The sequence below is a fragment of the Thermothielavioides terrestris genome, chromosome 6 (genome assembly GCF_000226115.1).
Source record: "Thermothielavioides terrestris NRRL 8126 chromosome 6, complete sequence".
In the NCBI taxonomy this organism is placed as follows: Eukaryota; Fungi; Ascomycota; class Sordariomycetes; order Sordariales; family Chaetomiaceae; genus Thermothielavioides; species Thermothielavioides terrestris.
In genome coordinates, this window is record NC_016462.1 from 3,062,257 (window position 1) to 3,088,406 (window position 26,150).

The window sequence follows — 26,150 nt, forward strand, 5'->3', positions numbered from 1 at the left end:
CACTGTGACATTGCGGCACGCCGTCAAGGACACAACCTAAAATTGGCGTCGAACATGGAATCCGAGTCTCGGAGGGGCCAAGTTCAATCGACGCGAGGTTTGCGGTCTCCCAAGTGCAAAAGTCGTGCTTCTCACGTAGATCTGTTCAGCAGGCCAGTAACTACTCCGTTTACCTGAGTTACCGAGGTACTGTGGAACTCGAGGGAGAACATGGAATGCCTGGTGCAGAGGAGCGTGTCCCTGCCCCTATTTCCACGCTGGCTTAGACTACACTGACGGAGAGCCGCAAGCACAGGGTTTGCCTGTAACGCGAGGGAAACTGTCGGAATTTAGACTTCCATCACGAGATTACCTCTAGATGCATTCCCCTCAGATGTATCCGTATATCCTAGCTCGGTGCAGAGACGCCCCCAACTGGCACTGGGATTGAACTGCTCACTCGCCCACTCACTTCCTCCCCTTGCCCTCCCCACCACCGGCCGCCTCCCTCGCGAGGCTCTCGAGGGCAGCCTCATACTGCCGCACCCTCTCCTCCGCAAACTCCTCCTCCCGCTCATGCAGCCTAAACCTCTCCACCACGCCGGCGCGCACGATGCTGGTGCTCGCGCCCTGGCCCTCGCCGACGAAGTCGCGCCAGAACCGGCGGGCCTCGGCGTGCTCGAGCAGCGTCCACGCGCAGCCGGGCCGGCCGGCGCGCGCCGTCCGCCCGACGCGGTGCACGTACGACGTTTCGGTGATGGGCAGGTCGTAGTTGACCACGTGGTCGAGGTTGGGCAGGTCGATGCCGCGCGAGACGAGGTCGGACGCGACGAGGATGCGCAGCCGGCCCTGCGCGAAGGCCCGCAGCGCCCGCGCCCGCCGCGACGTGTTGGTCGACGACGTGAGCGTGCCGATGAGCGGCGCCAGGTCCGGCGCCAGGAGCGCCAGCAGCCGCGAGAGCCGCAGCGCGGCCTCGTTGGATTTGGTGAAGATGAGCGCTGTCGTGGCGAATTTGGGCGCTTCTGCCGTGGTCGTGCGGGATGGTTTGCGTTTGGTGGGTGATGGTTCGTCGGCGTCGACGCGCGACGAAGATGAGAATGAAGGTGCATCCGAGTCGGAGTCTGAATCGGAAGAGGACGAGCCTGAATCTGACTCTGAGTCTGACTCCGACTCCATCTCCGACTCGCCCGTTTCCGACCCTGCCGAGCACTCGACTCCGTAGTCCTGGTTGACAGGAGCCATGTGCTTGTTCCGGAGCAGGTCGACCAAGTACAGCGGCTTGAGACTCGGCTCGCGGATCTTGATGGCAAACTCCCTCAGCAGCGCCGGCAGCGTCTGCTCGCCTGCCTTTGTGCCCTCAACCACAACGAGTCTCGGCCAGGACAGCTTCAGCCTGTTCAGCAGGCTGAGGTCCCGAGTCATAGTCGCGCTGAGTATGATTTTCCGAACACCGCTGTTCTTCGTTGTCATGAACTCACGAGCCCCGGGCTTCTCGACAGCGAGCTTGTCCAGCACCGTGCCCAACCACTGCTGGTAGTCTTGTGCCAACAGCTTGTCGGCTTCGTCGATGACCAGCCAGCGGACGTAGTCGAGCGTGAACCCGGGCGTCTTGTTGATGTGCTCCACAAGCCGCCCGGGAGTGCATATGAGGACATCAACCTTGGACTTCCAAGCAATGACGTGGTACGGGAGAGGCTGGGGCCGCTCCCGTTCAACATCCAAGTCGTCCAGCGGGTTGTCTTCCGCTTCCCAGTCGTCCAGGTCGACGATCAAGTCACGCTTCTTCGCATGGCGTTGGTAACCCTGCGGATCGTATTTCTGTTCAAAGTCCATGATGGCGGATTGCTCATTCTTGAACATCCTGTTCCCAACAGCGATCCCAATTTCAACCCGCCTGCCCCCGTTGGCGGTAAACGCGCGGGTGCAAGTCTCAAAAGCCTGCTGCACCTGCTGGACGAGATCTCGCGTGGGCAGCACGATCAGTGCTCGCAGCCTCGTCACAGCATCTCTGCTGATGTCGTTCACTATCGGCAGCACGTACGACAACGTCTTGCCGGACCCAGTTGGCGCCGCGACAACAACGTCGCCGTACCTATCGGGTGGGGATAAGATCTGAGGGAGCACTTCGGTTTGCACCGCGACCGCATGCTTGAAGCCCTTGGATTCTAGTATCTTTGCCGACTCCGGGGCAATGCCCAACGCCGTGAACGGTTGGGTCTTGTCGGCGGCGACCCTGATTGGCAACGCAAGCCAGCGCGGCAGAGTCTCGTATGTCGCCTTGGACTCGCCGGTCACGACAGGTTCTGGCTGGGGCAGCGGTTCGAGCCCGTGCTCGATCCCGGCTTCGGGAGCCTCCTCCTCGGCCGCCCCATCCTCCTTGTCGTCCGCATCAACATTGGCGACAGAGGCCTGGATCTGCAGCGATCTTTGAACCTTTTCGAACACGGACCTGTGCCTCTTGTGGATAGCGTCGTCATCGTCGTCGACGGCCCCGACGCCCGGGCTGCCGGGTTGCTTCTTTTTCTTCTTCTTTTCCCGTTTCGGCCGCCGTTCTTGGTCTTCTGTGGGAGGCTTTGCTTCGGCCGCTGGCACTTGCTCCTCTGCGGCCTGTTGATGCTCGTGACTAGACTCAGCAGGGTCCCCCTGAATTACCTCATCTGTCTCATCTCTCCGTCTTTTCTTCGACTTTGCTTCCTTCCCGCCCTCGCTTGTCGCCGCGTGCTCCCCGTTTATTACCGGGGAATTTTTGCTGGGCTTCGCCGCTGGAAAGTCGTCATCGTTGAAGACAATTCGTTGCGGTTGCGCAGGCGCTGGTGGTTGTGGCTCTGTCGGTGTTTGCCCCGGAATGTAGCGAGCATACGGCTTCGAGGAAGACCACGACGCGGGAGACGCAGCGGCCGCAGGTTGAGATGGGGTCTTCGCCGGCTTGGGAGGGGGAATATACCGGTTGTACATTTTCGGCACCTGCTTGCGAAAGTCAAGCTTCGGCCGCCCGCCGAAAACCTCCTGGGGTCGACTCGGAAGCGAGGTTCGTGGTGGTTAAAGTTGGGTTGGCCGGCCAAATTGGAGGTTCGTCCCTCAGGGAGCCTCTTCCCAGCTAGTATAAAAAGTTTCCCAGGCACCTCGATGGCTGGCACATGCATTGGCGGGGGTCTGTAAAGTGGGGCCTGCAATGCTTCCACCGAGACTTCCAAGTTCCAAGGCTCCCCTGCAGGCACCCCCGTGCTCCCTCGATACCCACTAGTTATCCACAGGAGTGATCGCCTCTCATCTCAAGCTCAACTGTCCAACACTCACTCAATCATCATCCCCGTCGACTGTTCGGTGTTGTCTCCGGGGACAGCGCCGCAGCAATGGCGCCCACATACAACATTGCCATGGTCAGCGACTTCTTCTTCCCGCAGCCCGGCGGCGTGGAGAGCCACATCTACCAGCTGTCGACCAAGCTGCGCGACCGCGGTCACAAGGTCATCATCATCACGCACGCCTACAAGGGCCGCACCGGCGTGCGTTACCTGACCAACGGCCTCAAGGTCTACCACGTGCCCTTCTTCGTGCTGTACCGCTCCGCCAGCTTCCCCACCGTCTTCTCCTTCTTCCCCATCTTCCGCAACATCGTGCTGCGCGAGCGCATCGACATCGTGCACGGCCACGCCAGCCTGAGCAGCCTGTGCCACGAGGCCATCCTCCACGCCCGCACCATGGGGCTGCGGACCGTCTACACGGACCACTCGCTCTTCGGTTTTGCCGATGCCGCGAGCATCTTCGCCAACAAGCTGCTCAAGTTCAGCCTCAGCGACGTGGACCATGTCATCTGCGTGAGCCACACCTGGCGAGTCATCACGTCCCAACACTCCCCGCAGGCATGCCGCCCGACTGATCCCGTGCTAACACGCATATCCAGCAAAGAGAACACCGTGCTGAGAGCCTCGCTCGACCCGCTCATGGTCTCGGTCATCCCCAACGCCGTGGTAGCGGAGAACTTCCGGCCCCTGGACCACCCGGCCGAGACCTCAGCCCGCTCGTTCGGCGACCACCACCCGCCGCCGGCCCGCCGCCCTCTGGGACCCCACGACATGATCACCATCGTGGTCATCTCGCGGCTCTTCTACAACAAGGGCACCGACCTCCTCACCGCCGCCATCCCGCGCATCCTCGAGAACCACCCGCACACGCGCTTCATCATCGCCGGCGACGGCCCCAAGGCCATCGACCTCGAGCAGATGATCGAGCAGAACGTGCTGCAAGACCGCGTCGAGATGCTGGGCCCCATCCGCCACGAGGAGGTCCGCGACGTCATGGTGCGCGGCCACATCTACCTGCACCCGTCGCTGACCGAGGCCTTCGGCACCGTGATCGTCGAGGCCGCCAGCTGCGGCCTGTACGTGGTGTGCACGCAGGTCGGCGGCATCCCCGAGGTGCTGCCCTCGCACATGACCGTGTTCGCCAAGCCCGAGGAGGACGACCTGGTCGCGGCCACGGGGCGCGCCATCGCCGCCCTGCGCGCCAACAAGGTCCGCACCGAGCTGTTCCACGAGCAGGTCAAGAGCATGTACTCGTGGACCAACGTCGCCATGCGCACCGAGCGCGTCTACAACGGCATCTGCGGCGCCATCAGCGAGGCCGAGTTCTACGGCTACGACGCCGTCAACGGCGCCGGGAGCTGGAGCGCCGCCAGGGGGCGCTCCGGCGTGCAGAGCTTCGCCCTGATCGACCGGCTGAAGCGCTACTACGGCTGCGGCATCTGGGCCGGCAAGCTGTTCTGCCTCTGCGTCATTGTGGATTATCTGATTTTCCTGGCCCTGGAGCTGTTGTTTCCGAGGGACAAGATCGACATCTGCCCTGACTGGCCGAGGAAAGAGCGCAAGGTGGACGGGAAGGAAGCAGGGTGAAAGCCGTCAGGGTCAGGTCGTCGGAGAGATTAACAAAGTTTGCTTGCCAAATCGTGGACATGCACCGCCGATGCAACCTGCCCCTAGGGGCGGATTGGACACCCAAAGAAACCCTTTGTCCTGGGATGCAAAGAGTCAGAGTGCCGGCAGCGAGGGCCTAGTTGTCACTCCTCAGCGCATCGGGCTACGCAGTTGAGTTGAGGTCTTCGGACAGCGGCTCCGTCCGGAATCCAGCGGCAGGCCGGAAGAGCCAAAGACCTCGCCGACCAGTGCACATCGGACAGGACGTAGCATCGCCTGCCGGTGGCAGGCTCGACACAGACCCTAAAGACAATGGTCGCGACAGCGCTAGTCGCGGTGGGCAGTCGTGGGTCTTCAGGGATACCGGCGTCAAGTGGTCAGCGACATGTGCGGTGGTTTAGGTCTACTTGGCCGGGTTGTGCGGAGATGTGGTGGGTGAGCCAGAGGGGAAGGTCGGATGGGGAGGGTGGTCGATCACAGACAGACCATGGTTGAACGGGAGATTGGAGCTGGGAACTGGGGTGAGGGCTTCCATTCATGCCGAGCGTATGTAGTGGAGTAGTCCTCTTAGGTAGTGTACCGAAGCTGGCCTGGCAATTCTTCCCAGTTGAATAGGCTGTTCCTCGATTAACCAAAGGCTCCTGTCTATTTTAACACGAACCTAGGTCTCGCCCTTTGGAAATGAAATGGGCAAAACGAATCAGAAAGTCAGGGTCTCCCCTGTCCATATGAAGGCCTGCACCCCCGTCCACGCTTCCCTTTGAGCTTGCCATCAGCTCCCGCGGGCATGCTCACCTACCTCGGCGACAGTCCCCGGTTCCTGCGTGCCATGCGCCCGTCCCTCACGTAGCCCTCCGGTGTCTTCTTCCGCCACCTCCACCCGCAAGAACATGCCCACATGCGGAATCCCCTCCTCCATCCACCGCCCCATCCCCGCGTCCTCCCGGAACCCGCAGCTCTCCCAGAACCGGACCGCCTCCACCTGCGCGTGGCAGCAGATCAAGCCCCGCCACCGCCGCCGCTGCGGCTGCGGCTGCGTCTCCGACTCGCCCTGCTCCTCCGGGCCCTGCCCCTGCCCCTGCTGCTCGCGCTCACACGGATGCTCGGCCGCCGCGTTCGCGCCAGCGTCCGCGTCGTCAAAGTACCCCGGGTGCTGCCGCATCCAGTCGATCGCCGCGCGCACCAGCTGCTTCGCGATGCCCTGTTTGCGGAAACTGCGGATGACGGCCAGCCGGCCGAGTTTCACGTAGGGCTCCGTGCCGTCGTGGAAGGTTGTTGGCCGGTCGGTGGTAGTAGTAGTAGTAGTAGTAGTAGTAGTAGTAGTAGTAGTAGCGGTGGTGGTTGCGGCGGTGGTGGTTGTGTCCCCACCAGCGGGGTCGACACCGACCAGCTCGCCATCGACGTAGACGCCGCCCGGGAGCGGGTGCGGCGGGTGCGGGAAGGGCACGAGCCGGACGGTGCCGATCGGCTCGACTTGCGTCGGGCTCGCTGAGGCGTAGACCACCCAGTGCGCGGAGCGGGAGTCGTCCGCGTCGAACTCGTTGGACTGCGGGACATGTTGCTCCTGGACGAAGACCTGCGAGCGCACGGTCATGGCGTCGAGGAACACGCGCGGGATGGCCTCGCGGGCCGGTTGCTCCTCTGGTGGGAGGGCGCGCTCCCAGGGGAGGGGGGTTGGCTCGAGGAACGAGATGAGTGGGGTGCCCATTTTTTTTTTTTTTTTTTCCTTTTCTCGCTTGTATCTCTTTCCTTGTTGCGTTTTCCCCGCTTCCTGCCTCACTGAGAGTTCGTCCTTTAGTTATTCAGCAAGGCAGAGAAGTTGCGTTGAGGAAATGTCCGGAGCCGGTAACTTTTGCGCTCAAAGATCAGAACCCCCTCGGATGAGGTTGTTGAGGATTTTAGGCTAGTGGAACCAATTGGGGCCGACGACGGTGTCAAAAGGCGTATCTCCACCCTCGAGCAAGAGACAGAAAAATTGGCAGCTATCCCGAGCGACAAGAGTAAACGCTGAACTTCGCGGCGTCCGCAGGAGGTGCGATGTCGTCTTGCCGCTCCCGTTCACAGCAGCAGTGTTGAGCGATTGGAGCATGGGATTGAGATGGAGCGCTCTTCTTAGGTTTAAATGATAGACGGGCCCAGAGCCGTTATGGTGTGCAATCCCATGGGCTGTGGTACCCGCCCATACGGTCAGCGGGTTAAAGGGAAAGAAAGGAGCCCCTACAGGATGCCATCAGCTCTGGCCGGACCAGATTGCTTGCAAGAAAGGGCCGGTGGTGGAGCGGCAGTGAGACTGATCCGGTTGATGAGGAGCTTCCCCAGAATTTACGGGCCCTTTTGCAAATACTCAGAACTTCCCACCCCGCGTGATAAGTTTAAATCTCAGAGCAGTGAAGCAAAGGTTGTATGTCATGTGTACTTTAGCCAATTCATGAGAATCAGTTCTTATTCGAGGCCATTACCAGAACAAGGCCTTTGTGAATCTCCAGAGCACTGGTCCAGGTCAATTACTGAACCGGGTGTTGTGCTCACCCCTGGGGCTGCAGTTTCAAGTGATGACGGCGCTCACCATTACATGTCACTTTCCGTCCTCAACTGAAACTTGAGAATGAGAAAAGACACCCGAAATTAGAATGGTGGCCACCCCTACAATGCTTAACTTGCCAGCGGAGACAGCCTTCTCTTGGCGGGGAAGAGGAGTTCTGGGGGCATCCGGAGGGTAGACGTTAAAGAGGTCCCGCCAAGACTAATTTCGGCCAATTGTCGGCAATGTTTTTACAGCGTTTTTACGCAACCCCGATCGCCAAGGCGTTTGCTCTATCGCCGAGGGGTTAATTCGCTAGGGGTACGGGGGCCGGCGCTAGCCCCCCGTTGGTTAGGATTCGGGTTAAGGTTAGGGTGCGAGTCAAGGTTAAGGTGTAGGTTAACTTTGTTTTCTTTTCTTTCGATTTAGTTGAGGTTTCGCAAAGTTGTTACTACAAGTCTTTGCGATTCTTCGTTGTTGATGTTGCTCGAAGTCGTCGTGGCCTTGGCGATTTGTAAATACTTGTAAGCGGTAGGTTCCGAAATTAGTCTTGGCGGGACCTCTTTAACGACGACCATCCGGAGCCGACGGTCAATGGACACGCCTTCAGAGAACGGGCCCACGGCTCACTGGAATCGGAGACAACTCAATTCAGAGCGGGTGCTCAGAAGTCTTGTCTGCGTCTTGCAATTCCGTGCAAGAAAGAGCACCGCACGTCGCACCACTGACCGACTGTGTTCTTGTCAGAAATTCACCATTTGCTCCCCTTTTGACGAGAGCCCTATTTGTGCCTGTTTGACAAGAATGCCATGCATCCACCAGACCGTAACGCGCAAAAGCAGCCCTGAAAAACAAGCCGTAAAATCCGTCCCGTCCCGGTCCAATATGCATTCCACCCACGCAGCCCTTTACCGGTTGCTCTTGGCCACACGCTCCAGCTCGTCCTTCTTCTTGATCGCATACGAGTTGCTGCTGCCCTTGGCAGCGTTAATCAGCTCCTCGGCAAGGCACTCGGCGATGGACTTGACGTTGCGGAAGGCAGCCTCGCGGGCGCCGGTCGTGAGCAGGGCAATGGCCTGGTTGACGCGGCGCAGGGGCGAAACATCGACGGCCTGTCTCCGGACAGTACCAGCAGAGCCGATACGGGTGCTGTCTTCGCGGGGACCGCAGTTGACAATGGCGTCAACAGCGATCTGGATGGGGTTCTGGTCGGTCATGAGGTGGATCTACACGTTTTCCGTCAGAACTCGAGCCACTTCGCGGCAGGAAACTAGACGCCCAAATCTCACAATCTCGAAGGCATGGGCGACGATGCGGACGGCCATCAGCTTCTTGCCGTTGTTGCGGCCGTGCATCATCAGCGAGTTGGTGAGGCGCTCGATGATGGGGCAGTTGGCCTTGCGGAAACGCTTGACCGCATAGCGACCGGCAGAGTGAGGGATGTAGACGGGGGAACGGATCTGGATGTAGTCGCTGCCGAGAAATAGCCCGTTAGCCTCCGATTCCAGCCAATGCAGCGATTCCCAATCATCGGTTCCGAATGGAGCGCGACCCGTTCCGTTGTGGTTGCGATTCCAAAGTTGGAGGGGTTAGCTTACGTCAAGGAGATGTCCCGAATCTCAACATCCTCGTAGCTCCAGCGGTCTGTGATTGACGGAAAGTCAGCGTTACGTCCCTGGGTCGGTATTTGCGCTGCGATGCATCGATTGACGGTCGGAAGCTCAGCGTGCGTGGTTCGGACGTACTGAAGAGCTTGACGCTGCCAACCTCAGCGAGAACCTCCTTGGGGAGGACCTCGTAGCTGGAGGTGGCCACTTCGACTTCGCCTTCAGACATGTTTGCAATTGTCGACTGATTGCGAAACCTCGACGTGCCGGTGGGCTGAAGTTTGGGCGTAGAGGAATCGATGTTGAGCGCCGGATGCAAGCGAGTGAGTGGTCGTGAATTTTTTGGTGGCCCCGCCAGCCGTGGCCCGGGGGGTGGATCAGCCACTCACAACGCCCCATTGTGTTAGGGCTGGGTTAACCTAAAGCTCTGGCGGTCGCTGGCTCTCCGTCAGAAAAATATCCCCGCCTTTTACGCCTCGACCACCGGACTCCAATCCTTCATCAAACCACCAGACAACATCCAAAATGGCTCCCGCGGCAGCTGGTGCGAAGAAGCAGAAGAAGAAGTGGTCGAAGGGAAAGGGTAAGCGCTGTTCTGCGCAGTCGGGTTCCGGCCGCATTGGCCCCGAAGCAACCGCTAACGCCCGTCTCGGTGAACAGTCAAGGACAAGGCCCAGCACGCCGTCATCCTTGACAAGGCCACTTCCGACAAGCTCTATAAGGATGTCCAGTCCTACCGTCTCGTGACGGTCGCCACTCTTGTCGACAGACTGAAGATCAACGGCTCCCTCGCCCGGCGGTGCCTGAAGGACCTGGAGGAGAAGGGGCAGATTAAGCAGGTGGTGGGACACAGCAAGATGAAGATCTACAGTACGTTGCGCCTGCGGTGCAGCCTGGCCGGAAGGCCGGTTGGAGTCGTGATGCTGACGAGATGACGACAGCTCGTGCCGTTGGCGCCGCCGAGTGAACGCTCCCCCACACATCACATTGACGGACCTGGCAGGAAGGAATGCGACTTTGTTCACGGCGGTTCGCTTGGGGCTACGGTTATTCGGGCATGGCTGCGTCTCTGGGAATGGGAATCGTTTTGCAGCTCGGTCGGTGTAGCATAGGGATCTGAAGTGCTCCAGATCCTTAGACTGGAATCGCATCAAGATACGAACAAGACCGCGACCGCCCTGCCAGGACTGGGGGTGTGATCAGACACTTGGACCATGGCCATGTTGACTTCGATGCCGGGTGCCCGTGGTGTGTCTTTGTGGAACGGGAGGGGCAGATACGAACGCTATCCCTCGCGCATGCGTGACTGTCCTGACGCAGTGCCGGGGGATGTTCGCTCTCTTCCCTTGGGGTGAGATATAACTAATCTTCTAAACAGAAGGAACTGGCATGCGGCAGTTCACGACCACATCGTGGCCAGTATGCGGGCGAGTATGACAAGCTGCCTGCAACTGATGCCGGCACCATAGAGTCGCAAGATGCACAGGCTGGCGCTCCGACTCCTCAAGAGGTGGTTGTTGACGCACTGATACAAGCACCTGCGATTGAAACTGGCAGTGAACTGGCCATGCGAGCCGTTCTAGGAAATCACACAGTCCAAGCAAGCAGCAAGATGAGAGAACAACGGCAAAGCATCAGCCTCGATATTAACCCCCTTGCGATGTTTCCGATGAGCGGGCGAATCCAACACGGTGTCTCAGCGTTGCCACTTGCCACCAAAGATCTGAGCAACTCGAGCAACACAGCCGGTGTTCGGTGACTGGAGCCAAACATCCTTCACCGACCTGGTCAGGGAAAGGACGGAGTGGACCCTTTGCCTCTGAGGATTGGACATCCCGCAGCCTCGAAATGCTAAACTTTTCCAGCTGGACCCAATTGGCGAAATCCCATTGGCTACGAAGGCTCCTCGGCAGCTTCGATGAGCCTCGTGAAACCGTTCAGCCGAGCAGCGCAACTTGGCCGCAAACCGCAAGATTTTTGTACCGAGATCTGACTCGGGCTCGATAAGGGGAGTGCCAGCAATTCTGGGCATGAAAGAAAGCTAAGGTTGTCTACTGTAAAGAAGCGAAGAAGAGCCTCCTGGCTATTCCGGGTATTCCGAAGTCAATGGAAGAAAAGACTATGTGATACCCTGGGAATTCGCGAAGCTTCTTGCCGGCCTTGCCAACAAGAATAGACAACACATCCGTTCTGGCCGCGCCAGTTCGCGATTGCAACACAAAGACTGGGCCCTCGGGCTTTACCGGCATTGCAAATCCTTAGCGCCACTGGCAAGGCTGCAAGAGCGACAGTGTCGTCCAGTCGTTGCCGCGCACCCCCGTGGCTGGTTGTGGCTGGCCCGTGCGTCAAGCGCGGCCAGGGGCCGGAAAGACTCGCACCTCAAAAGCTGGTCTCTTCCGGGCCTGCTGCGAATTTTTTTCCCTCTTCCCCCCAAACTCCCAGGCTCGCAGAAATTATTTTCTCGCGACTTCCTGCATCCCGTCCATCTCCCAGACTCTCCCAGCAGAGCTTGGATTCCCCTCTCCACTCCGTTCTTTTCTCCTCAGAGTCGTCTTTGATCAGAAAAGCCAAAGATGTCGACCAAGAAGGAGGAAGTCCGGGTCCTGGGCATGCCGGTAAGTCGGTCGCGCTCCCGACGAAAATCGCTCGCCCCAATCGCGACCTGTCGGGATTTCCCCGCTGCGCGCCTCGCCATGTCGGTCGCAGTCTGCAATTGACCTCTAGAATGGGAATCGATGGCTTCTGCGACCATGGACGACTTGGCGCTGCAGTCGGCGGGTTTCGCGGGTCTGCGTGGCAGGGCCATTTTTTCGGGCGGTACTTGCAGCATCGAAGGCATGCTAACGTCTTTCGCTGTAGCCCTTCATGGCCGACTTCCTGAGTAGGTGATTTCCAGGGCATTCGCGCCCGCATTGGCGCCGAGCACGTCGGCTACCGGTGTCGACGGCGCCTGCGCCGCAAGTTGGTCCCTGACCCGGACAAGGTGCTGACTTCAAGCTACAGTGGGTGGTGTCTCCGCCGCCGTCTCGAAGACCGCCGCTGCCCCCATTGAGCGTATCAAGCTCCTCGTCCAGAACCAGGTACGTGTTGCGCCGCGTGCTGTCCTGGGCCACATGGTGTTGAACACGTTGGATAAGCACGGTCGACGACGTCGTTGATTCTGATGGTCGCTGTCACGTGCGAACGCATTTGATATCTGGGTGGCCTGGGCCGTGGCACCGCCGTTTGCCAATCGGGCAGCTTGCTAACAGCCCTGCAGGATGAGATGATCAAGGCTGGCCGTCTCGACCGCCGCTACACCGGCATCATCGACTGCTTCCGCCGCACCACCGCCGATGAGGGCGTCCTGGCCCTGTGGCGTGGCAATACTGCCAACGTCATCCGTTACTTCCCTACCCAGGCCCTGAACTTTGCTTTCCGCGACAAGTTCAAGAAGATGTTCGGCTACAAGAAGGACCGCGACGGCTACTGGAAGTGGATGGCCGGCAACCTGGCCTCTGGTGGCGTAAGTCGGAGCGTATCTCGATAAAGCGTGCGGTCGCTGACGTGTGTGCTTCAGGCTGCTGGTGCCACCTCGCTCCTCTTCGTCTACTCCCTCGACTACGCTCGTACCCGTCTTGCCAACGATGCCAAGTCGGCCAAGAAGGGCGGTGAGCGCCAGTTCAATGGTCTGATCGATGTCTACCGCAAGACCATTGCCTCGGACGGTATCGTCGGTCTGTACCGTGGCTTCGGTCCTTCCGTTGCCGGTATCATCGTCTACCGTGGTCTCTACTTCGGCATGTACGACTCGATCAAGCCTGTCGTCCTCGTCGGCCCTCTTGCCAACAACTTCCTCGCCTCGTTCCTGCTCGGCTGGTGCGTCACCACCGGTGCCGGTATCGCCTCGTACCCTCTTGACACGGTCCGTCGTCGCATGATGATGACCTCGGGTGAGGCCGTCAAGTACAAGAGCTCGTTTGATGCCTTCCAGCAGATCGTCGCCAAGGAGGGCGTCAAGTCTCTCTTCAAGGGTGCCGGCGCCAACATTCTCCGTGGTATTGCTGGCGCTGGTGTGCTGTCGATCTATGACCAGCTCCAGATCCTGCTCTTCGGCAAGGCCTTCAAGGGCGGCTCTGGCTAAATTGCCTCCGCCACTGTACAACATCCTCTACAATGGAGGTGGTCGGGGTGTAATTGCGGTCGGAGCAGCCGGCTAGCCGAGGGGACGACGTCGGGGCATGGGGAAAGCGTTGAGCTGGGAGAACGGGGTGGATCCATCGTGACAGGCGGCAAATGCTTCTGGACGTTGGGTATCGCGGGGTACCAAAACGGGCATGTCTGGCGTTACTGGGACGCGGATGGGCCGGTCACCCGCTGTAATTTATACTCTTGAGCCATTCCCGGTGTCTTTCCTTGCTACGGTCGTGCGTGGGGTCGCCTTGCTTCGCGTGGGTGTTTCCTTTTGTTGCATGCGATTGATAGATCCCTTAGTTCTAGCCAATTCGACGGGCCATTTCCTTGACTGCTGCTCCCTTGCCCAATTCACCGGTTAGAAGCGTCACATCGGAATACGGCCACAGCCAAAGAATCCTGAGAGTTGAACGTGAGCGAGGAGACTTACGTAAGGCACTTAAACTTCGCTCCATGACAAGTCGCGTCGCGTCTGCTGCCTTTCTCATCCACAGCAACCAGCCAGACAACAACATCACAACTCACCCTGCTCGTTTGAGGGCTCACTGACCCGCATCATTCCCTTCCGCTACCCGCTGGCCCGCTTCTGCGATTTGCAATTAAATCTTTTTTTCGGGCGTGCCCCAGATACAACAGCGAGATCTCTCCACCAGCGCTTCGGTCCCGTCACAAAAGCGCACTCCGTTCCGCCAATTGCCATCCGCGTTCCCAAATCGCTGCCGCCACCACCGTGGCCAACTTCCTCTTCACACTCCCTCAACTATTCACCGTCAGGTCCGATACGCAGTTTTTTTTGCAAAACCTGTCGGTCTCATTTTCCCCTTATTTCCACTCGCCGCTTTCTTGTTGAAGCTCAAGCTACCCGCACCCTCAGTGAGCCTCTGCCACTTGCGCAGCGCGGCTTCGACCCTTCGCCTTCCTTCCTTCCTCCGTTTTTTACTTTTGCACATAATCGGTGACTATGCCGCCAAAACCACAACAACAACAACAACGACAACCGTCCGGCGCTGCGTCATCGCGCGGCCGCGGTAGCGCAACCGGCAGGCCTGCTGCGTCTGCTCCTGGCCGTTCTGGGCCTTCGGCCGGCGGGAGAGGCACGGCTGCAGCTGCCACGGCTGGGGGCGGTGGCAGCAGCAGGGGGAGGGGCGGCGGCGGCAGTACGGGCGATGCGCGTGGGAAGAGGTTGCAGCGCGGTGGGCGGGTAGAGGAGGGCGATGGGCGAGAGGAGGACGTTGACATAGATGAGGAGCGGGATGGGGATGAGCTTGAGGGAGGGGATGGTGGTGGTGGTGATGAGGTGGAGGGAGTGGAGGAGGAGAAGGAGGAGGAGGAGGAGGAGCGGGAGAAGATCCCGCCGGAGCTGTTGACGAGGATTTTGCATGAGTTCTTTGAGAAGGAGGGCACGAGGATTACGCGCGACGCGAACGCGGCCGTGGCGAGGTATATGGATGTGTTCGTGAGGGAGGCAATTGCTCGGGCGGCGGTGGAGAGGGCCAGCGGGTTTCTGGAGGTGAGTTTTGTTGAGGCTGTTTGCGTGAGTGGAGGGTTCTCGGGGGCCGAGCGCGCTAACGGTGGGCAGGTTGAGGATCTGGAGAAGATCGCGCCGCAGTTGTTGATGGATCTGTGAGCCGTCCTGGTGGAATCCAAGCAGGGGTTTCTACCCGGACGCCAGCACCAAAGGGTGGTGACGAACGGCTGTGGAGGAGCACAGCGGCCCGCGGCATGAGATGGGAGACCGGGCCTCATGGGCTTCCGTTACACGCGCGAGAGCGATGCTCCTGAACCTTGCTCGCCTGCCCTCCAAACTCACTCCTGATTCGGGACATTTTCCATCATCAACATGGACACAACATCGTCGTTGATTGGTGGATGCGCAGTTCCTTACTATGCTGTGATTCCGGGACTTGGTCTCGGGAAGCCCCATGAACCAGGTGCAGGAGCTGCGGTGTCCTGAAAGAGCTTGGCCTGGTTGCGCTGAGCCATCAACCAGTTGGATGGCAGGTGTACTCAGCTGTATGAGCTGGCGGGTAAGCAGAGCGGTCAGGGGGTGAGGCGCTCAAAGGGACTACAGCACGAGGCAGTTTGGTCCTTCTGCTTTATGCTAAAGAAATTACCCCCATGACTCTCTCGATTTGGCTATGTGGTGTCTGACTCGGCAAAGGAGACAAGGCGGTAACCTCTCACAACCTCGTGGGCGTGCCCGTTAATCGAGCTGAAATACATTCCAGAGTACACATAGCTTGTACACGTCCTACGGACTGTCCAACGCCAATGCGATACGTGGCAGTGCCTTGCTGTTCACTCGCCCCCAGCGGCTGATCGCGTCCATAAGCTCGGAGTTGAAGTGCGCCTCACATGTCTGATTCCTCGCCTCTATCAGAATCCCGCTATCCGGCACTTCATAACTACCAAAGCACCCCACCGGTCATTCCAGGATAAAGATCAAGCTTTCGGGGCACCAAGGGTTACCAAACCACCCAGCTAATTCCTTACCCTTTTACGCATGCCACCATGACTGTCTCGGACCTAGAGGCCCCAGTCGACCACTGCACGTGGGTCACAGGAACGCGTCCCGATGGCTCGACCTTCCGGTACAAGGCTGGGGACTGCGGTAGCAAGACTTGCAAATACTCCAAAGAATACGTTTCCAGAGATCCTGCCCCTAGTGGTAGCACTAGTGCCGGCACTGGTGGCACCAGCAGGAGATGAAGACCTGAAAACAACTGAGCCGGTATCAACAGCGTGGCAGGTTTACGTAACAGCATGAATGAATTTGGAAGTGATCAGGATGAGATCAGGCTCGGAAGAAGGATCACGGGGCATGGCGACGCTTGCGAAATGTGGTGGAGAGGCATATATGCAACCTGCAGAAACACGCTGATTTTCATCGAGCAGTTGCACTTCTCGAATTTGAATTTACCAGTTATTTTCGTGCTTGACAGGTATTGCCTAGCCACCTGAGACATGCCAGCTCATAACAATGTTCCAGAAACGCCAATTTTCTTTAGAATGGATTTACCGTCATGGATCTCGAACGGGGCGCACAACCCCTGAATAGAGGCACAAAACACCCAAGTCGTCCTGCCCAACGGGCAGTCGGTCTACTCGCAAGACAACATTCTGCTGATAGAGTTCTGCCGATAGAGATCACCACTGTCGAGCTCGCCTATAGAACCCACTACAAGGGTGTTGCGGATAAGACAGACTCCATTCTCCACAACATCGCCACGGAATTTCCAGAGCATACACAGTCAGATTACATAGACGAGATTAGCGCCGGCGAGGACGACACCGAGCCCAAGCAGTCTATAGCGCTTGGCCTAGGGCTCGTCTAGGGGCTACAGTACATAGCGTAGGACTACCACGCCTAGAGGATGCCGTGGATGAGTTCCCGCCGATGCAGCTCACGTACGTAGGCGTCGCGCAGAGGAGGACCGCCCCGCCGCTCACCGGATTCCGGGCTGGCGATCTGGATCCGAGCCGCGGCGGGGAGCGCTGACGGAGACTCGGAACCCAGGCGGGCCAGGCGCGGTCGGCGGGGATCTCGAAGATCTCGAGCCGCTTGGATTCGCTCAGGATGGCGCGGTTAGAGGCCGATACCTTTCAGACGAAATCTCCTAGCAGCCTAGATTCCGATAATCAAAAGCTTCAGTGGCTCCAAGTCGAGAAAGGAAGTCCCAGGAGCATATATGTAAACAATACAGTCAAAGAAAGTCGGTCAACATGGACCAAAGGATTGAAAGTCAGGCATCGCCGCCATACACCAGGCCCCTAATATACACCGATAGCACTCTTAGGTTCGCAAAAGACATTTGGCGGCGTTGCCTCTGAAATGGCCCGTCTGCCCGCAGTCCAGACACCTCGCTTCGGCCTCGGTATGTGCGAACGGGCAGTCCCGCCCGCGCCAGCAGTTTGGAGCGTACCGACACATTTGGGTCTTGCGCTTGCCGAGGTTCTGGTTTGGGTTCTGCCGGAACAGACGCCGCTCCTGGTCGGTGTGGCGATAGCCGCAGTCGTCTTGCTTCTTGCACCGCAGGCCATAAGGGCAGTCCTGCTGCTGGTTGACAACGCGACGGTGGCGTTTTCCCGGGTCGTTATTGTTGACAACGGTCTGCCAGCCCCCGCCGTCGCTGTCGTCGCCAGCGTCCTTGCCACTGTTGATGTCTCCACTGGAGTTGGCCCTAGCATTGCCATTGTTGTAACCGCTACCATTGCTGTTGGTGTTGCCGCTTACATTGCCGCTTACACTGCCGCGAGCGTTTTCAATTGCGTTCTTGAGCGTCAAATCCTGCAGCCGCTCTTCAACATTGGCACCATCATGCTCATCCTCCGCAACAAAATCCGGACCCAACAGCTCATACATATTGACAGTCTTCACGTCGTCCGTAGGGTCCTTGTGGGAGAAGCGGGCCCTATACTCGGGCCACGATAGGATCGTATCGTCAGGCAGAAGCTGCCGGGCCTGGAAAATCAGCTTTTCGATGGAGCGAGCCCTGGGAAACTCGATGCACAGGTCCGCCTCCCCATCCCACCGCGTCATCCAGAACAATTGCCCGGTCCGGAGCAGCCGATCGCAGATGGCTTCCTCACGGCTCTCATCGACATTGCGGAGCACCATCGTCTTGCCGCCGACAACGCACTTAACCTTGCGCGTCGAGCGGTACGCGGTGAAGCAGATGTCTTTGAATATCGAATCCAGCAGGTGCACCGACAGCAGGCCATTCGCGGCCGCCAGGTCCAGGTATGCCCGCGAAATGCCCGACTTCCAGCCCCACAGCTCGACGCGGATCTTGTCCTGGAGCACGCGCTCGACGGCGGGCATCAGGTCGCGGTCACCGGTGATGACGACAAAGGTAGTGTTGTCCTTCTTCTCAGTGGCCTTGGGGTCGCCATGCTTAGCCAGGAGCTTGGCTTCCATCGACAGCTCGGTAGCTTTCGTAGCTATGTCGACCGACATAGAGTTGTCGACCTCCTTTTCCTTGCCGCCGTAGGAGCGGTCGTAGATGTTGGTCTCGAACTTGTTCTTCTCAAAGGCCTTCCACACCGAGTCGTTGGGGGGTGGGCGGGAGCCGTAGAGGAACGATGGGCCCTGGGTACGGTTGCGCAGGAGCCTCTCCACCAGCTTGCCAATGTCGATGCGGAGACGCGGGTCGCGGTCGCTATCTTGCAACTTGGGCATGTGGCTATTGCCCGACGCCGCGAACTTCTGCGCCTCGATCCAGACATTGGAGTCGTCGATGAATATCATGCACGTCTCTCTGGGCATCGTGGTGTTTATAAAGCAAACAAACAAAAGTCCGGTGGTATCTGCAAGCGCACTTCAAAGGATGTGGTGGAAAGATGCTGAGAAGAGGTGACAAATTGCGCCATGGTGTTTCTCTCGCCAGGCAGTTACCCCGCATGGCCAGTTGCCAGCTCAGCTGCTGTCTCACAGCCTGCCGAACTGTGTCGGGAAGGGTCGTAAACGTGTTTAGCTGGCTACAAATGTTTGGTTGGCTACAAATGACATTCACAAACCCGACACATTGGTGGGACTTGCCGTCAATAAGGCACATGTTGGGATCACGCTTCAATGAATATGAAAAACGGAGTGAGGGAACGGAGTATTGAAAACTGAGCACGTACGGATACCTTTGTTACGCGTTCCCGACCGTTTCAATCCTAAGATAACGTCATTATCACGTGATCTCAGCGCTGCTTAGTCAGCCGCTTGACCTTGAAACAAAGTGAATTACCAGGTTTATGTTCGCGTTTTCGGGTTCCCTACATCCGCGACAGCTTCTTGAAGATTTACCGATTTTGATCTCGAAGCAGTCTGTGGCGTTGTGGCGCCGTGGCGCCCTCCTTACCATTTTTGAGGATGCACTCGAGGAAAGTGCCAGGAAGCCGGGAAGGTCGTTAATAGGGGATCGTCCGACAGCCGAAGCGCTCGGTGGCGGGTCTGAAACCGAAACGTGTTTGACCGTGTGTCAGAGGCTGCGGCGAAAGGTCCGAGCCATGCAACCCTGGTCAGTTCTGGGCTTCCCCCCTCGGCCCCACGCGCCGCAACGGCGCGACCGAGTGGAACGGCAACCTTATTTCGGCTGCAGCTTCGTCCGGCGCAGCCCCTGCACAGGCGCCCTGGGATTTGAACCGCATGCCCGCATGCCTGCTCCCCAAGGCCGACGGAGGTCCCAGCCTGCTGAGGCTGGAGAATCGGCCGTCGCTCCGAGTGGACGGGATGGCGCTTGAACGGCCGGAACCAGTCTTCCCGATCTGCAGACGGCCGGCCAGTCTATTTTTTTTTTTTTTTTTTTCCTTTTGCTCACGGCCTGCTACGCAACGGCCTGGACGGAAGCTGGGGAGTGCGCAAAAGTCATGGGCGTTCGTCAGACAGCGTCTCTTGTGCTCTGTTTTGTGTGCGTAATCCTGCGGTAAGGCCGGCCACCCTGATGACGAGCCCATCCCGGGTTCCAGCTGCGTCCGGGCCCTTCAAGTCGGGTATGCATTGAGAAACGCGTCCCTCAACCCTGATATCGCATGCCTGCCTGACAACCACTCGAGGCCTCCGATGCAGCGACGAACGCTTCCCGGCAACGACAGGGTTGTTCAGGAGAATCATCGTAGCTGTTGTTTCTTTTCTTTTGCCGTCTTCCTGTCCTCTGATTCGCCGTGTCCCCCCGCCGGTGTGGACTAAACGCCCAGAACGAGGGCCAAACATCGCGATGTTTCACGGGCCTCAAACCTGACCCTGATCCCTGCACCCCCCTCCTCGCCCCAACCCCTTCCTTTCCACACTCCTGGGCAGGGGCCATCGTGTGTGCCAAGGGGCGATCCTGCACCTTCCCGAAGGCCCCGGGAACTGCTATAATTCATGCTGTGTCCCGATCTTTGGGCTTGGCGCCTCTTCTTCCTCATCAGTAGTTGTCCTTCGTGTTCACCTTCTCTTTTGTTTCCGGCGCCGTCGCCTTGTCCTAATCTTCAACCCAGGCTAGTCCTGTCCTTGTTTGCACACAAAGCGCCAGTCGCTTTCGATACTTACAGTCACTCTTTCGACGACGAGCCGGCCCGTCTTCGCTTTACCAAGAAACACATCAAACCTCTCAAAATGCAGCTCACGACGCTCGTCCTCGCCGCTCTCACGAGCCTGGCCTCTGGTGGGTGCTCTCAGCTTTGACGGATAAACGGAGGACTTGAGGGAAGGGGGAGGCTAACAGGCACCAACAGCCCAAAAGACCTGGGTGGTCGCCGTCGCCCAGAACGGCTCGCTGACCTACTCGCCCAATAAGCTCGTCGCGCAGCCCGGCGAGTTCGTGCAGTTCCAGTTCCACGCCGGCAACCACACGGTCACGCAGTCGACCTTCGACCAGCCGTGCCAGCCCATCGCCATGCACAGCAATGTCACCGGCTTCCACTCGGGCTTCCTCCCCGCCGCCGCCAGCGCGTCGATGGGCATGCTGCCGACCTTCACCATCGAGATTAACAACACCAACCCGCTGTGGATCTACTGCGCCCAGGGCAAGCACTGCGAGAACGGCATGGTGATGGTGATCAACGAGCCGTGAGTCCTCCCCCCCCCCTCCTTTCTCCTCCCATTTAAGTCAACCCTGGACGCGGTGATTAACATTCCCCCTTTTCATTCACCAGCACCACCAACGCCAGCCGCACCCTCGAGAACTTCAAGGCGCTCGCCGCCAAGGGCACGACCATCGTCCCCGGCACCTCGGCCGCCGGCGAGGGCGGCTCCACCGGCTCGGCCTCCTCCTCGGCCACCGGCAGCGCCGCATCGCCGAGCTCGTCCACCGCCGGCGCCGGCATGCTCGCTGCGCCGGGCCCCATCGCGCTCATGGCGGTCGCTGGTGTTGCCATGCTCCTTTAAGGGGAATGGAGCAGAGGGGTGGGGTGAAGCGTACTTGTGTTCGGGGTTTGGGGTCTGGGTGTGGGTTTGGGTTTGAGTTTGTTGTCACGATGATGGAACCTTAATGAATGTCGGCGGCTGGCGACGATCGCCGGGCTGGAGAATTGCTTGGGCGCGTTTTTGGACTTCGTCATGGCCATCTTGTACATGTATCGCGCCCCGGGGCGTGCGTTGCGTACTGCATTAAATTTGAGCGGATGTGTTTGGCTTGGTAAAGGACGTGTGCGCTTGTCTTTGGCCAGTGCCGAGTCCAAGGAGATTTAAATCGGTGAGGAAAAGCTAATCATATGTACGAGGCTGGCTTTAAACGAAATAATGTCCAAGAAAACGCTAGTTGCACTCTTCTCCTATCGCAGATAAAACAACCTAAACCTACTGCTGCTCCTGCCCCGGAGGCGTCCTCGGCTTCCTCGCCTTAGCCGCATGCTCGCACAGCGGCCGCCGCGGCTCCGTGCCCGGCCAGCCCTCGGGCCGCTTCACGTACCCGACGAACTGGTACTTGGGATGGTCGCGGAAGAACTTGACCCAGTGCGCGAGCGCGTCGTGGGCGCGGCGCTCGGCCTCGCGGCGCTCCTGCGCCCGCAGCCGCTCCAGCTCGGCCGGCGTCCAGTACCGCGCGTCCACGGCCGGGTCGTCCAGCGGCAGGAACATCTCCTCGACGCCGCGCAGGTCCGGCGTGCGGTCCTCCGCGAAGCACCCCGTGATGTACGCGCGCGCCGCGTCGCACCCCGCGAAGTAGTGGTACGAGCCGCCCGGCCCGTACGTGCGCCGGTTGGCCGACACGTCGTAGATGGTCCAGTTGATGGCCAGGTACAGCGGCTTGGACGGGTCGCTGCCGTCGTAGGCGGCGAGTTCGGCGGGCGTGAGGTAGATCGGGCCGCGCTGTTGTCCACGACACGAACATGGGTTAGTGGGGGAAGGAAGGACGGGAAACGGCGATAAGGCGGGGACGGAACTCGTACGAATTGCTTCTTCCACCAGCTGGACTGCAGGTATTTGGGCGGGTTGGACATGCCCCAGAAGAAAGTCTCACCGCCCGAGATGAGGTAGCTCAGCCCGCAGGAGGCGAGGAAGAGGAAGGTCAGCACGCGGAGGATGTCGATGTACGGGCTGCTGTAGGCTTCGTCATCGTCGAGGAGGTCTTGCGCAGTCTTCTTCTTCGGCCTCGCTTTCTCGGCTTCGGCGGGTTCTGGCTCGGAAGGTGGCGGCGTTGTCGTGGTTTTGGGGTCTGGCTTGCGCCGCCGGGCAGAGGGCTCCGAGTCGGCCATTGCGAGAGAGCTTGTCCTGCCGTTGCCAATTGAACTCGGGGTTAAAAAAGGCAGTTCAAAGGGGACAGAGGCCTGGCCGAGCTGAAGAAGAGCAAGGGCCGCCGTGGTGCTACCTCCCACTTTTCGAGCCCTCCGATGTTGCCAGATCGTCTCTCGCGGCTCAATCGGGTATGCAAGACTGCGGTGGGCTCCGGGGTGGCATGCCGCAAGCCGCTGCCGCGGGCAAAGCCCCTCCGTACCCCCGATTGGGTCATGCGTCGCATGGCTGCCACCCCACCATGTGCAATCACCCGCGTCGCCCATAGCAACGCACCCCGGCTTGATCAACTGTTGGTGATTGGTCCGCGCATATGAACGAAGCTGGTAAATAATTACATAGAAACCACAGGCGCAAATTACCTCTGCTGTGCCGTCCCTACCGCAGCACCACACCACAGGCATCGCAAAGCGCAAGGCAGGACGCATCCCGGAAAACAGCCAGGGACAGTCTTACTTTACGGATACCACACCCGATCCCCGTGGCTTATTGCTTAGCTCGCCCATACGTGGCCACGGTTGGATCCTCTAGCCTTGCCCTGCTCGGCCTTTTTTTCCACAACTGCGCTTCCGATCCGTCCGCTTCACCGCCGCTGGCTCGCGACCAAGACTGGTGTCGCCGAGCGACAGAGACCGCGCTCTGCCAAAGCAATCGACAGAGACTTGCATGATATTCCCATAACAAAGGATAGCCACCCGCTCGACGATGTCTCTGCCGTCGAGCCCCGCCGGCGGCACCGGCCAGCCGCTCCAACCAGTATCGCTCAACGCCCAGCGCGAGTCGTCGCTGTTGTCAGCAGCCCAGCACCACCGCGAGCGCCTCAATCTTGGCGATACCGCGCCACACCGCGACAGCTCCGTCCACGAAAAGATCAACCAGTACAACAGCCTTGCCATGCAATCCAAGACCCTGGAGCGCAAGTCCGCCGACGCCGCCCTCAAGCGCGCCATGCTCGGGCGGGAGGAGGCCGAGGCCGAAATGCGCCGATACCGCGATGAAGCGAGGGCGTTGAGGAAGCAGATCGAAGAGGGCAAGGAGAGGGAGAGGAAAGTGGGGGAGAGATTAGAAGCTGTCATGGTAGGCTCGGTTCTGTTTCTGAGCAGAGACACTCCGGCATGCGACTAACCGAGGAACAAGGAAAACTACGGACGCGCCAAAGAAACGCACGCGCACACGCAACAACTGTGGGAGAAAGAAATCCGCCGTGCCCGCAAAGAAACCTTCAAAGCACAAAGCGCATTGGTCAAGCTCCAGGAAGAGGTGAAGTCCTGTCGGACGGCTCAAAAGGCCGCCGAGGAAGAGCTCCAGGCCGAGCGAGAACGGCGCAAGCAGCATGAACAGGAGGCATTCAATGCGCAGTACGGCATGGTTGGGCTCCAAGAACAGTTGAACCGGGCTCAGGAACGGATCAAGATGCTGGAGCAAGAGCTAGAAGCGCTCAAGACGATGGCAAAGAACGAGGCAGAGGTGAGGCGTCTTGCCTCCGAAGACGCCGGCTCCGAGCGCTACGGAGACGATTCGGAAGTGCCGAGAAAACGCCAGCGCCTGTCGTCCGCTGCGGACACGTTTATTGCGGATCCCGAGATCGAAACTCTCATGATGCTGTGGCAATGGGAGAAGCAGCGCGCCGACCGGGCGCTCGAGCAGGTGCAGTTCCTCGAGGCGGAATGCCGGCTGAAGGCCTGCACCGCCGCCAGGTCGCTTCGCCGCAGCAGCTCGAGCCGGTTGTCTAGCCCACGCCGCAAGCGAGCCAGCCTGCCGCAGGTGTCGGATGCCGGGGACCCGATGATCCTTAGTGAGAGCAGCCGGGTCTCGGCGGAAGCCACCAAGCCGACGCCGCCCAGGCGGTCCAAGACGGATCTGCTGAGGGTCGAGAAGGAGCCGAGACGGAGCACCATCTTCCTGCCCGCCGAGGGCATCTTCCGGACGGTGTCGCAGGCCGAAGCCGACGCACTGGCGGCGAAGTCGGCGGCCCCGTCGGCCATATCCCCCACCGACTCGGCGCCGAGCCTGCCCATCACGCCCACCGACAGCGACCCCATGTACCGCCGCACGCCGTCGGTCGACCCTCCTGACTTTGCCATGCTCTCCAAGGAGCGCACATCGCTGCTGTCTCTCCTGAACGCGCCGCACCGTCAGGATCCCGCACCGATCTTCAACATCCCCACCACCCCCGGGCCCGAACCCGGCATGCTCCAGCCTGAGCCCGAGCCCGAGGAGGAAGATACCGAGGCGCCACCCACCATCAAGCCGTCCCACCAGCCCCCCAGGGAACTCAGCATCCCGTCCCCCGAGCCGGCCGACTCCTCCGCCACGGCACCTTTCACAGACCCGCTCCCGTCCACCGGCACCACCACCACCACCACCACCGCTCCAGCCGCCATCTCCCGCCCGCACACCACCGCCTCATACTACCCCACCGCGAAAACCAAAACCACAACAACAATACAAACAACAACGGTTACAACCACCACGAAGGTCCCGCTCCGCGAGGAACCCCGCGACGGCCCCACCCTGGCCCAGCGCCTGCTCAGGCTGCAGCGCACGCCGTCCCGACAGACCGGTGGTGCTGGCGCTGACGATGGCGACCGCCCCAGCTTTGACGTGACCAACCCGGCGCTGACGCCCACCATGACGAGGGAGGAGGCGCTGGCGCAGATCCGGGAGCGCCGGGGGCGGGCGAGGAGCGTGGGGCGCGTCGCGCCTGCTGGTGCTGGTTCTTCTTCTTCTTCTGCTGCTGCTCATGGCGGTAGTGGGAGTGGGCGGAGTAGTGGGAGTGGGAGTGGGAGCGGGGTGGGTGCGGAGGGGAGGAGGAAGGTCAGCGGCGGCAGTGATGGGACTGCTGCTGCCAGCACGACCGCCAGTGGGAATGGGAATGGGAGTGCGAGTGGCGTCAGGCGCAAGGTGAGCAGCAGCGAGCTTGGAGGCGGAGGAGCGGGCAGGCGAAGGGAGGAGGGCGCTGCTACTGCTCCCACCGCTGCGTCGAGAGGCAGGGAGAGGGATCGCAGGGAGGTGAGTGCGCCGACGAGCGGCGCGGCGACCGCCGGCGCGGGCACGGTGCGGGGGATGGGCGCCAGGCGGGTGCGGTCTTAGGTGCATGTTGGGAAGGAGGAGGTTCGGTGCGGGTAATAGTGCTCTTCGATTGGCGGTTGAGTTTTGTGTGGTGTCGGGGAGGCAGCTGGTGTGTGCTGCTTGCTCCGAGATGCTTGTTGAATGGTTCCGGGATGGGTTAGGTTGTTGTGTTGTGTTTTTTTTCCTATTCCCCTGTTGGATGTTTTTGTTCTGTTGCACCCGCCAGCTACTCCCTGCGGGTGGCCTGGCTTCATTCTGGGTTGCATTGCTTGGGCGCATCATCCATGCTGCATTTCCGCACATGGTGGGGCCGGGGCATCCAGGGTTTACAGTTTGCACTGGCCATGGCGTTGTTGGACAGGAAAGGAGTACCTTAGGTCGTTTTGGTGTCTGGATGGGATTCGGACTGGCCGGGTTGCTCCAGATGTTATTTTCTTCGGTGCTTGATATTGTTACTTTATAATGCATAGAGCAGCAGCAAGGGCGGTGGCTCTGTCACTTAATTATTATGCCCAAGGTCTGTGTGCGTAGTAAGTGACGGAAGGGAGGGGATGGTGGTGAAGGAACAACCGCCATCTGTAGCCATCTGTTGATCATCTCATCCGTGCACTGCTGTTGTCGACCTTGTAAGCTCGATCATCCCCCTTGCGCTCGTGCAAACCAAATAGTTGTCGGGGTGAGAC

At 59.6% G+C, this 26,150-nt stretch overlaps 11 protein-coding genes across 11 annotated transcripts; 6 read left to right on the plus strand and 5 right to left on the minus strand.

Moving 5' to 3' along the window:
* Positions 1 to 61: 61 nt before the first annotated feature.
* On the minus strand, positions 62 to 3,145 carry THITE_2124694 (uncharacterized protein). The gene has a single exon (XM_003658135.1). It carries the CDS (start codon positions 2,932 to 2,934, stop codon positions 448 to 450), a length of 2,487 nt encoding a protein of 828 aa, XP_003658183.1. The 5' UTR covers positions 2,935 to 3,145; the 3' UTR covers positions 62 to 447.
* Positions 3,146 to 3,332: 187 nt separating this feature from the next.
* Positions 3,333 to 4,871, plus strand: THITE_124748 (glycosyltransferase family 4 protein; the record flags this gene model as incomplete). The annotated part of the gene is made up of 2 exons (XM_003658136.1): positions 3,333 to 3,811; positions 3,884 to 4,871. The coding sequence occupies 2 exons, from the start codon at positions 3,333 to 3,335 to the stop codon at positions 4,869 to 4,871; spliced, it is 1,467 nt and encodes a 488-aa protein (XP_003658184.1).
* Positions 4,872 to 5,526: 655 nt separating this feature from the next.
* On the minus strand, positions 5,527 to 6,698 carry THITE_2124696 (uncharacterized protein). The gene has a single exon (XM_003658137.1). The coding sequence runs from the start codon at positions 6,598 to 6,600 to the stop codon at positions 5,665 to 5,667; it is 936 nt and encodes a 311-aa protein (XP_003658185.1). The 5' UTR covers positions 6,601 to 6,698; the 3' UTR covers positions 5,527 to 5,664.
* Positions 6,699 to 7,967: 1,269 nt separating this feature from the next.
* Positions 7,968 to 9,423, minus strand: THITE_2124701 (40S ribosomal protein S5). The gene is made up of 4 exons (XM_003658138.1): positions 9,159 to 9,423; positions 9,012 to 9,057; positions 8,703 to 8,886; positions 7,968 to 8,639 (listed from the first exon to the last, which is right to left on the minus strand). The coding sequence occupies exons 1-4, from the start codon at positions 9,247 to 9,249 to the stop codon at positions 8,322 to 8,324; spliced, it is 639 nt and encodes a 212-aa protein (XP_003658186.1). The 5' UTR covers positions 9,250 to 9,423; the 3' UTR covers positions 7,968 to 8,321.
* Positions 9,424 to 9,493: 70 nt separating this feature from the next.
* Positions 9,494 to 10,462, plus strand: THITE_2071900 (40S ribosomal protein S25). Its single transcript, XM_003658139.1, has 3 exons — positions 9,494 to 9,603; positions 9,681 to 9,890; positions 9,962 to 10,462. Exons 1-3 carry the CDS (start codon positions 9,546 to 9,548, stop codon positions 9,985 to 9,987), a joined length of 294 nt encoding a protein of 97 aa, XP_003658187.1. The 5' UTR covers positions 9,494 to 9,545; the 3' UTR covers positions 9,988 to 10,462.
* A 1,002-nt stretch (positions 10,463 to 11,464) lies between these two features.
* THITE_2171720 (ADP/ATP carrier protein) lies at positions 11,465 to 13,524 on the plus strand. The gene is made up of 5 exons (XM_003658140.1): positions 11,465 to 11,635; positions 11,880 to 11,901; positions 12,024 to 12,100; positions 12,280 to 12,525; positions 12,580 to 13,524. The coding sequence occupies exons 1-5, from the start codon at positions 11,594 to 11,596 to the stop codon at positions 13,141 to 13,143; spliced, it is 951 nt and encodes a 316-aa protein (XP_003658188.1). The 5' UTR covers positions 11,465 to 11,593; the 3' UTR covers positions 13,144 to 13,524.
* Positions 13,525 to 13,915: 391 nt separating this feature from the next.
* On the plus strand, positions 13,916 to 15,709 carry THITE_2124711 (uncharacterized protein). The gene is made up of 2 exons (XM_003658141.1): positions 13,916 to 14,703; positions 14,773 to 15,709. The coding sequence occupies exons 1-2, from the start codon at positions 14,155 to 14,157 to the stop codon at positions 14,818 to 14,820; spliced, it is 597 nt and encodes a 198-aa protein (XP_003658189.1). The 5' UTR covers positions 13,916 to 14,154; the 3' UTR covers positions 14,821 to 15,709.
* A 1,020-nt stretch (positions 15,710 to 16,729) lies between these two features.
* THITE_2124712 (uncharacterized protein) lies at positions 16,730 to 18,605 on the minus strand. The gene has a single exon (XM_003658142.1). It carries the CDS (start codon positions 18,457 to 18,459, stop codon positions 16,987 to 16,989), a length of 1,473 nt encoding a protein of 490 aa, XP_003658190.1. The 5' UTR covers positions 18,460 to 18,605; the 3' UTR covers positions 16,730 to 16,986.
* An 873-nt stretch (positions 18,606 to 19,478) lies between these two features.
* THITE_2124714 (uncharacterized protein) lies at positions 19,479 to 21,257 on the plus strand. Its single transcript, XM_003658143.1, has 4 exons — positions 19,479 to 19,606; positions 20,163 to 20,329; positions 20,400 to 20,733; positions 20,820 to 21,257. Exons 2-4 carry the CDS (start codon positions 20,281 to 20,283, stop codon positions 21,049 to 21,051), a joined length of 615 nt encoding a protein of 204 aa, XP_003658191.1. The 5' UTR covers positions 19,479 to 19,606; positions 20,163 to 20,280; the 3' UTR covers positions 21,052 to 21,257.
* Positions 21,258 to 21,308: 51 nt separating this feature from the next.
* On the minus strand, positions 21,309 to 22,579 carry THITE_2124716 (uncharacterized protein). The gene is made up of 2 exons (XM_003658144.1): positions 22,053 to 22,579; positions 21,309 to 21,972 (listed from the first exon to the last, which is right to left on the minus strand). Exons 1-2 carry the CDS (start codon positions 22,356 to 22,358, stop codon positions 21,463 to 21,465), a joined length of 816 nt encoding a protein of 271 aa, XP_003658192.1. The 5' UTR covers positions 22,359 to 22,579; the 3' UTR covers positions 21,309 to 21,462.
* A 417-nt stretch (positions 22,580 to 22,996) lies between these two features.
* Positions 22,997 to 26,124, plus strand: THITE_2124718 (uncharacterized protein). Its single transcript, XM_003658145.1, has 2 exons — positions 22,997 to 23,472; positions 23,533 to 26,124. Exons 1-2 carry the CDS (start codon positions 23,101 to 23,103, stop codon positions 25,486 to 25,488), a joined length of 2,328 nt encoding a protein of 775 aa, XP_003658193.1. The 5' UTR covers positions 22,997 to 23,100; the 3' UTR covers positions 25,489 to 26,124.
* Positions 26,125 to 26,150: the final 26 nt, after the last annotated feature.

What these genes read in the sequence shown, in the direction of transcription:
- THITE_2124694 (XM_003658135.1), bottom strand. Translation starts at nt 2,934, where the DNA reads ATGTACAACCGGTATATTCCCCCTCCCAAGCCGGCGAAGACCCCATCT.
- THITE_2124711 (XM_003658141.1), top strand. Translation starts at nt 14,155, where the DNA reads ATGCCGCCAAAACCACAACAACAACAACAACGACAACCGTCCGGCGCT. An exon ending in GGGCCAGCGGGTTTCTGGAG is followed by an intron (nt 14,704 to 14,772) that starts GTGAGTTTTGTT and finishes AACGGTGGGCAG; the next exon opens with GTTGAGGATCTGGAGAAGAT.
- THITE_2124696 (XM_003658137.1), bottom strand. Translation starts at nt 6,600, where the DNA reads ATGGGCACCCCACTCATCTCGTTCCTCGAGCCAACCCCCCTCCCCTGG.
- THITE_2071900 (XM_003658139.1), top strand. Translation starts at nt 9,546, where the DNA reads ATGGCTCCCGCGGCAGCTGGTGCGAAGAAGCAGAAGAAGAAGTGGTCG. An exon ending in GAAGTGGTCGAAGGGAAAGG is followed by an intron (nt 9,604 to 9,680) that starts GTAAGCGCTGTT and finishes CTCGGTGAACAG; the next exon opens with TCAAGGACAAGGCCCAGCAC. An exon ending in CAGCAAGATGAAGATCTACA is followed by an intron (nt 9,891 to 9,961) that starts GTACGTTGCGCC and finishes AGATGACGACAG; the next exon opens with CTCGTGCCGTTGGCGCCGCC.
- THITE_2124701 (XM_003658138.1), bottom strand. Translation starts at nt 9,249, where the DNA reads ATGTCTGAAGGCGAAGTCGAAGTGGCCACCTCCAGCTACGAGGTCCTC. An exon ending in TGGCAGCGTCAAGCTCTTCA is followed by an intron (nt 9,058 to 9,158) that starts GTACGTCCGAAC and finishes CGTCAATCACAG; the next exon opens with ACCGCTGGAGCTACGAGGAT. An exon ending in ATTCGGGACATCTCCTTGAC is followed by an intron (nt 8,887 to 9,011) that starts GTAAGCTAACCC and finishes ATTTCTCGGCAG; the next exon opens with CGACTACATCCAGATCCGTT.
- THITE_2171720 (XM_003658140.1), top strand. Translation starts at nt 11,594, where the DNA reads ATGTCGACCAAGAAGGAGGAAGTCCGGGTCCTGGGCATGCCG. An exon ending in AGCTCCTCGTCCAGAACCAG is followed by an intron (nt 12,101 to 12,279) that starts GTACGTGTTGCG and finishes ACAGCCCTGCAG; the next exon opens with GATGAGATGATCAAGGCTGG. An exon ending in GCAACCTGGCCTCTGGTGGC is followed by an intron (nt 12,526 to 12,579) that starts GTAAGTCGGAGC and finishes TGTGTGCTTCAG; the next exon opens with GCTGCTGGTGCCACCTCGCT.
- THITE_2124712 (XM_003658142.1), bottom strand. Translation starts at nt 18,459, where the DNA reads ATGCCCAGAGAGACGTGCATGATATTCATCGACGACTCCAATGTCTGG.
- THITE_2124714 (XM_003658143.1), top strand. Translation starts at nt 20,281, where the DNA reads ATGCAGCTCACGACGCTCGTCCTCGCCGCTCTCACGAGCCTGGCCTCT. An exon ending in TCTCACGAGCCTGGCCTCTG is followed by an intron (nt 20,330 to 20,399) that starts GTGGGTGCTCTC and finishes AGGCACCAACAG; the next exon opens with CCCAAAAGACCTGGGTGGTC. An exon ending in GTGATGGTGATCAACGAGCC is followed by an intron (nt 20,734 to 20,819) that starts GTGAGTCCTCCC and finishes TTCATTCACCAG; the next exon opens with CACCACCAACGCCAGCCGCA.
- THITE_2124718 (XM_003658145.1), top strand. Translation starts at nt 23,101, where the DNA reads ATGTCTCTGCCGTCGAGCCCCGCCGGCGGCACCGGCCAGCCGCTCCAA. An exon ending in AGAGATTAGAAGCTGTCATG is followed by an intron (nt 23,473 to 23,532) that starts GTAGGCTCGGTT and finishes CCGAGGAACAAG; the next exon opens with GAAAACTACGGACGCGCCAA.
- THITE_2124716 (XM_003658144.1), bottom strand. Translation starts at nt 22,358, where the DNA reads ATGGCCGACTCGGAGCCCTCTGCCCGGCGGCGCAAGCCAGACCCCAAA. An exon ending in GCTGGTGGAAGAAGCAATTC is followed by an intron (nt 21,973 to 22,052) that starts GTACGAGTTCCG and finishes CGTGGACAACAG; the next exon opens with CGCGGCCCGATCTACCTCAC.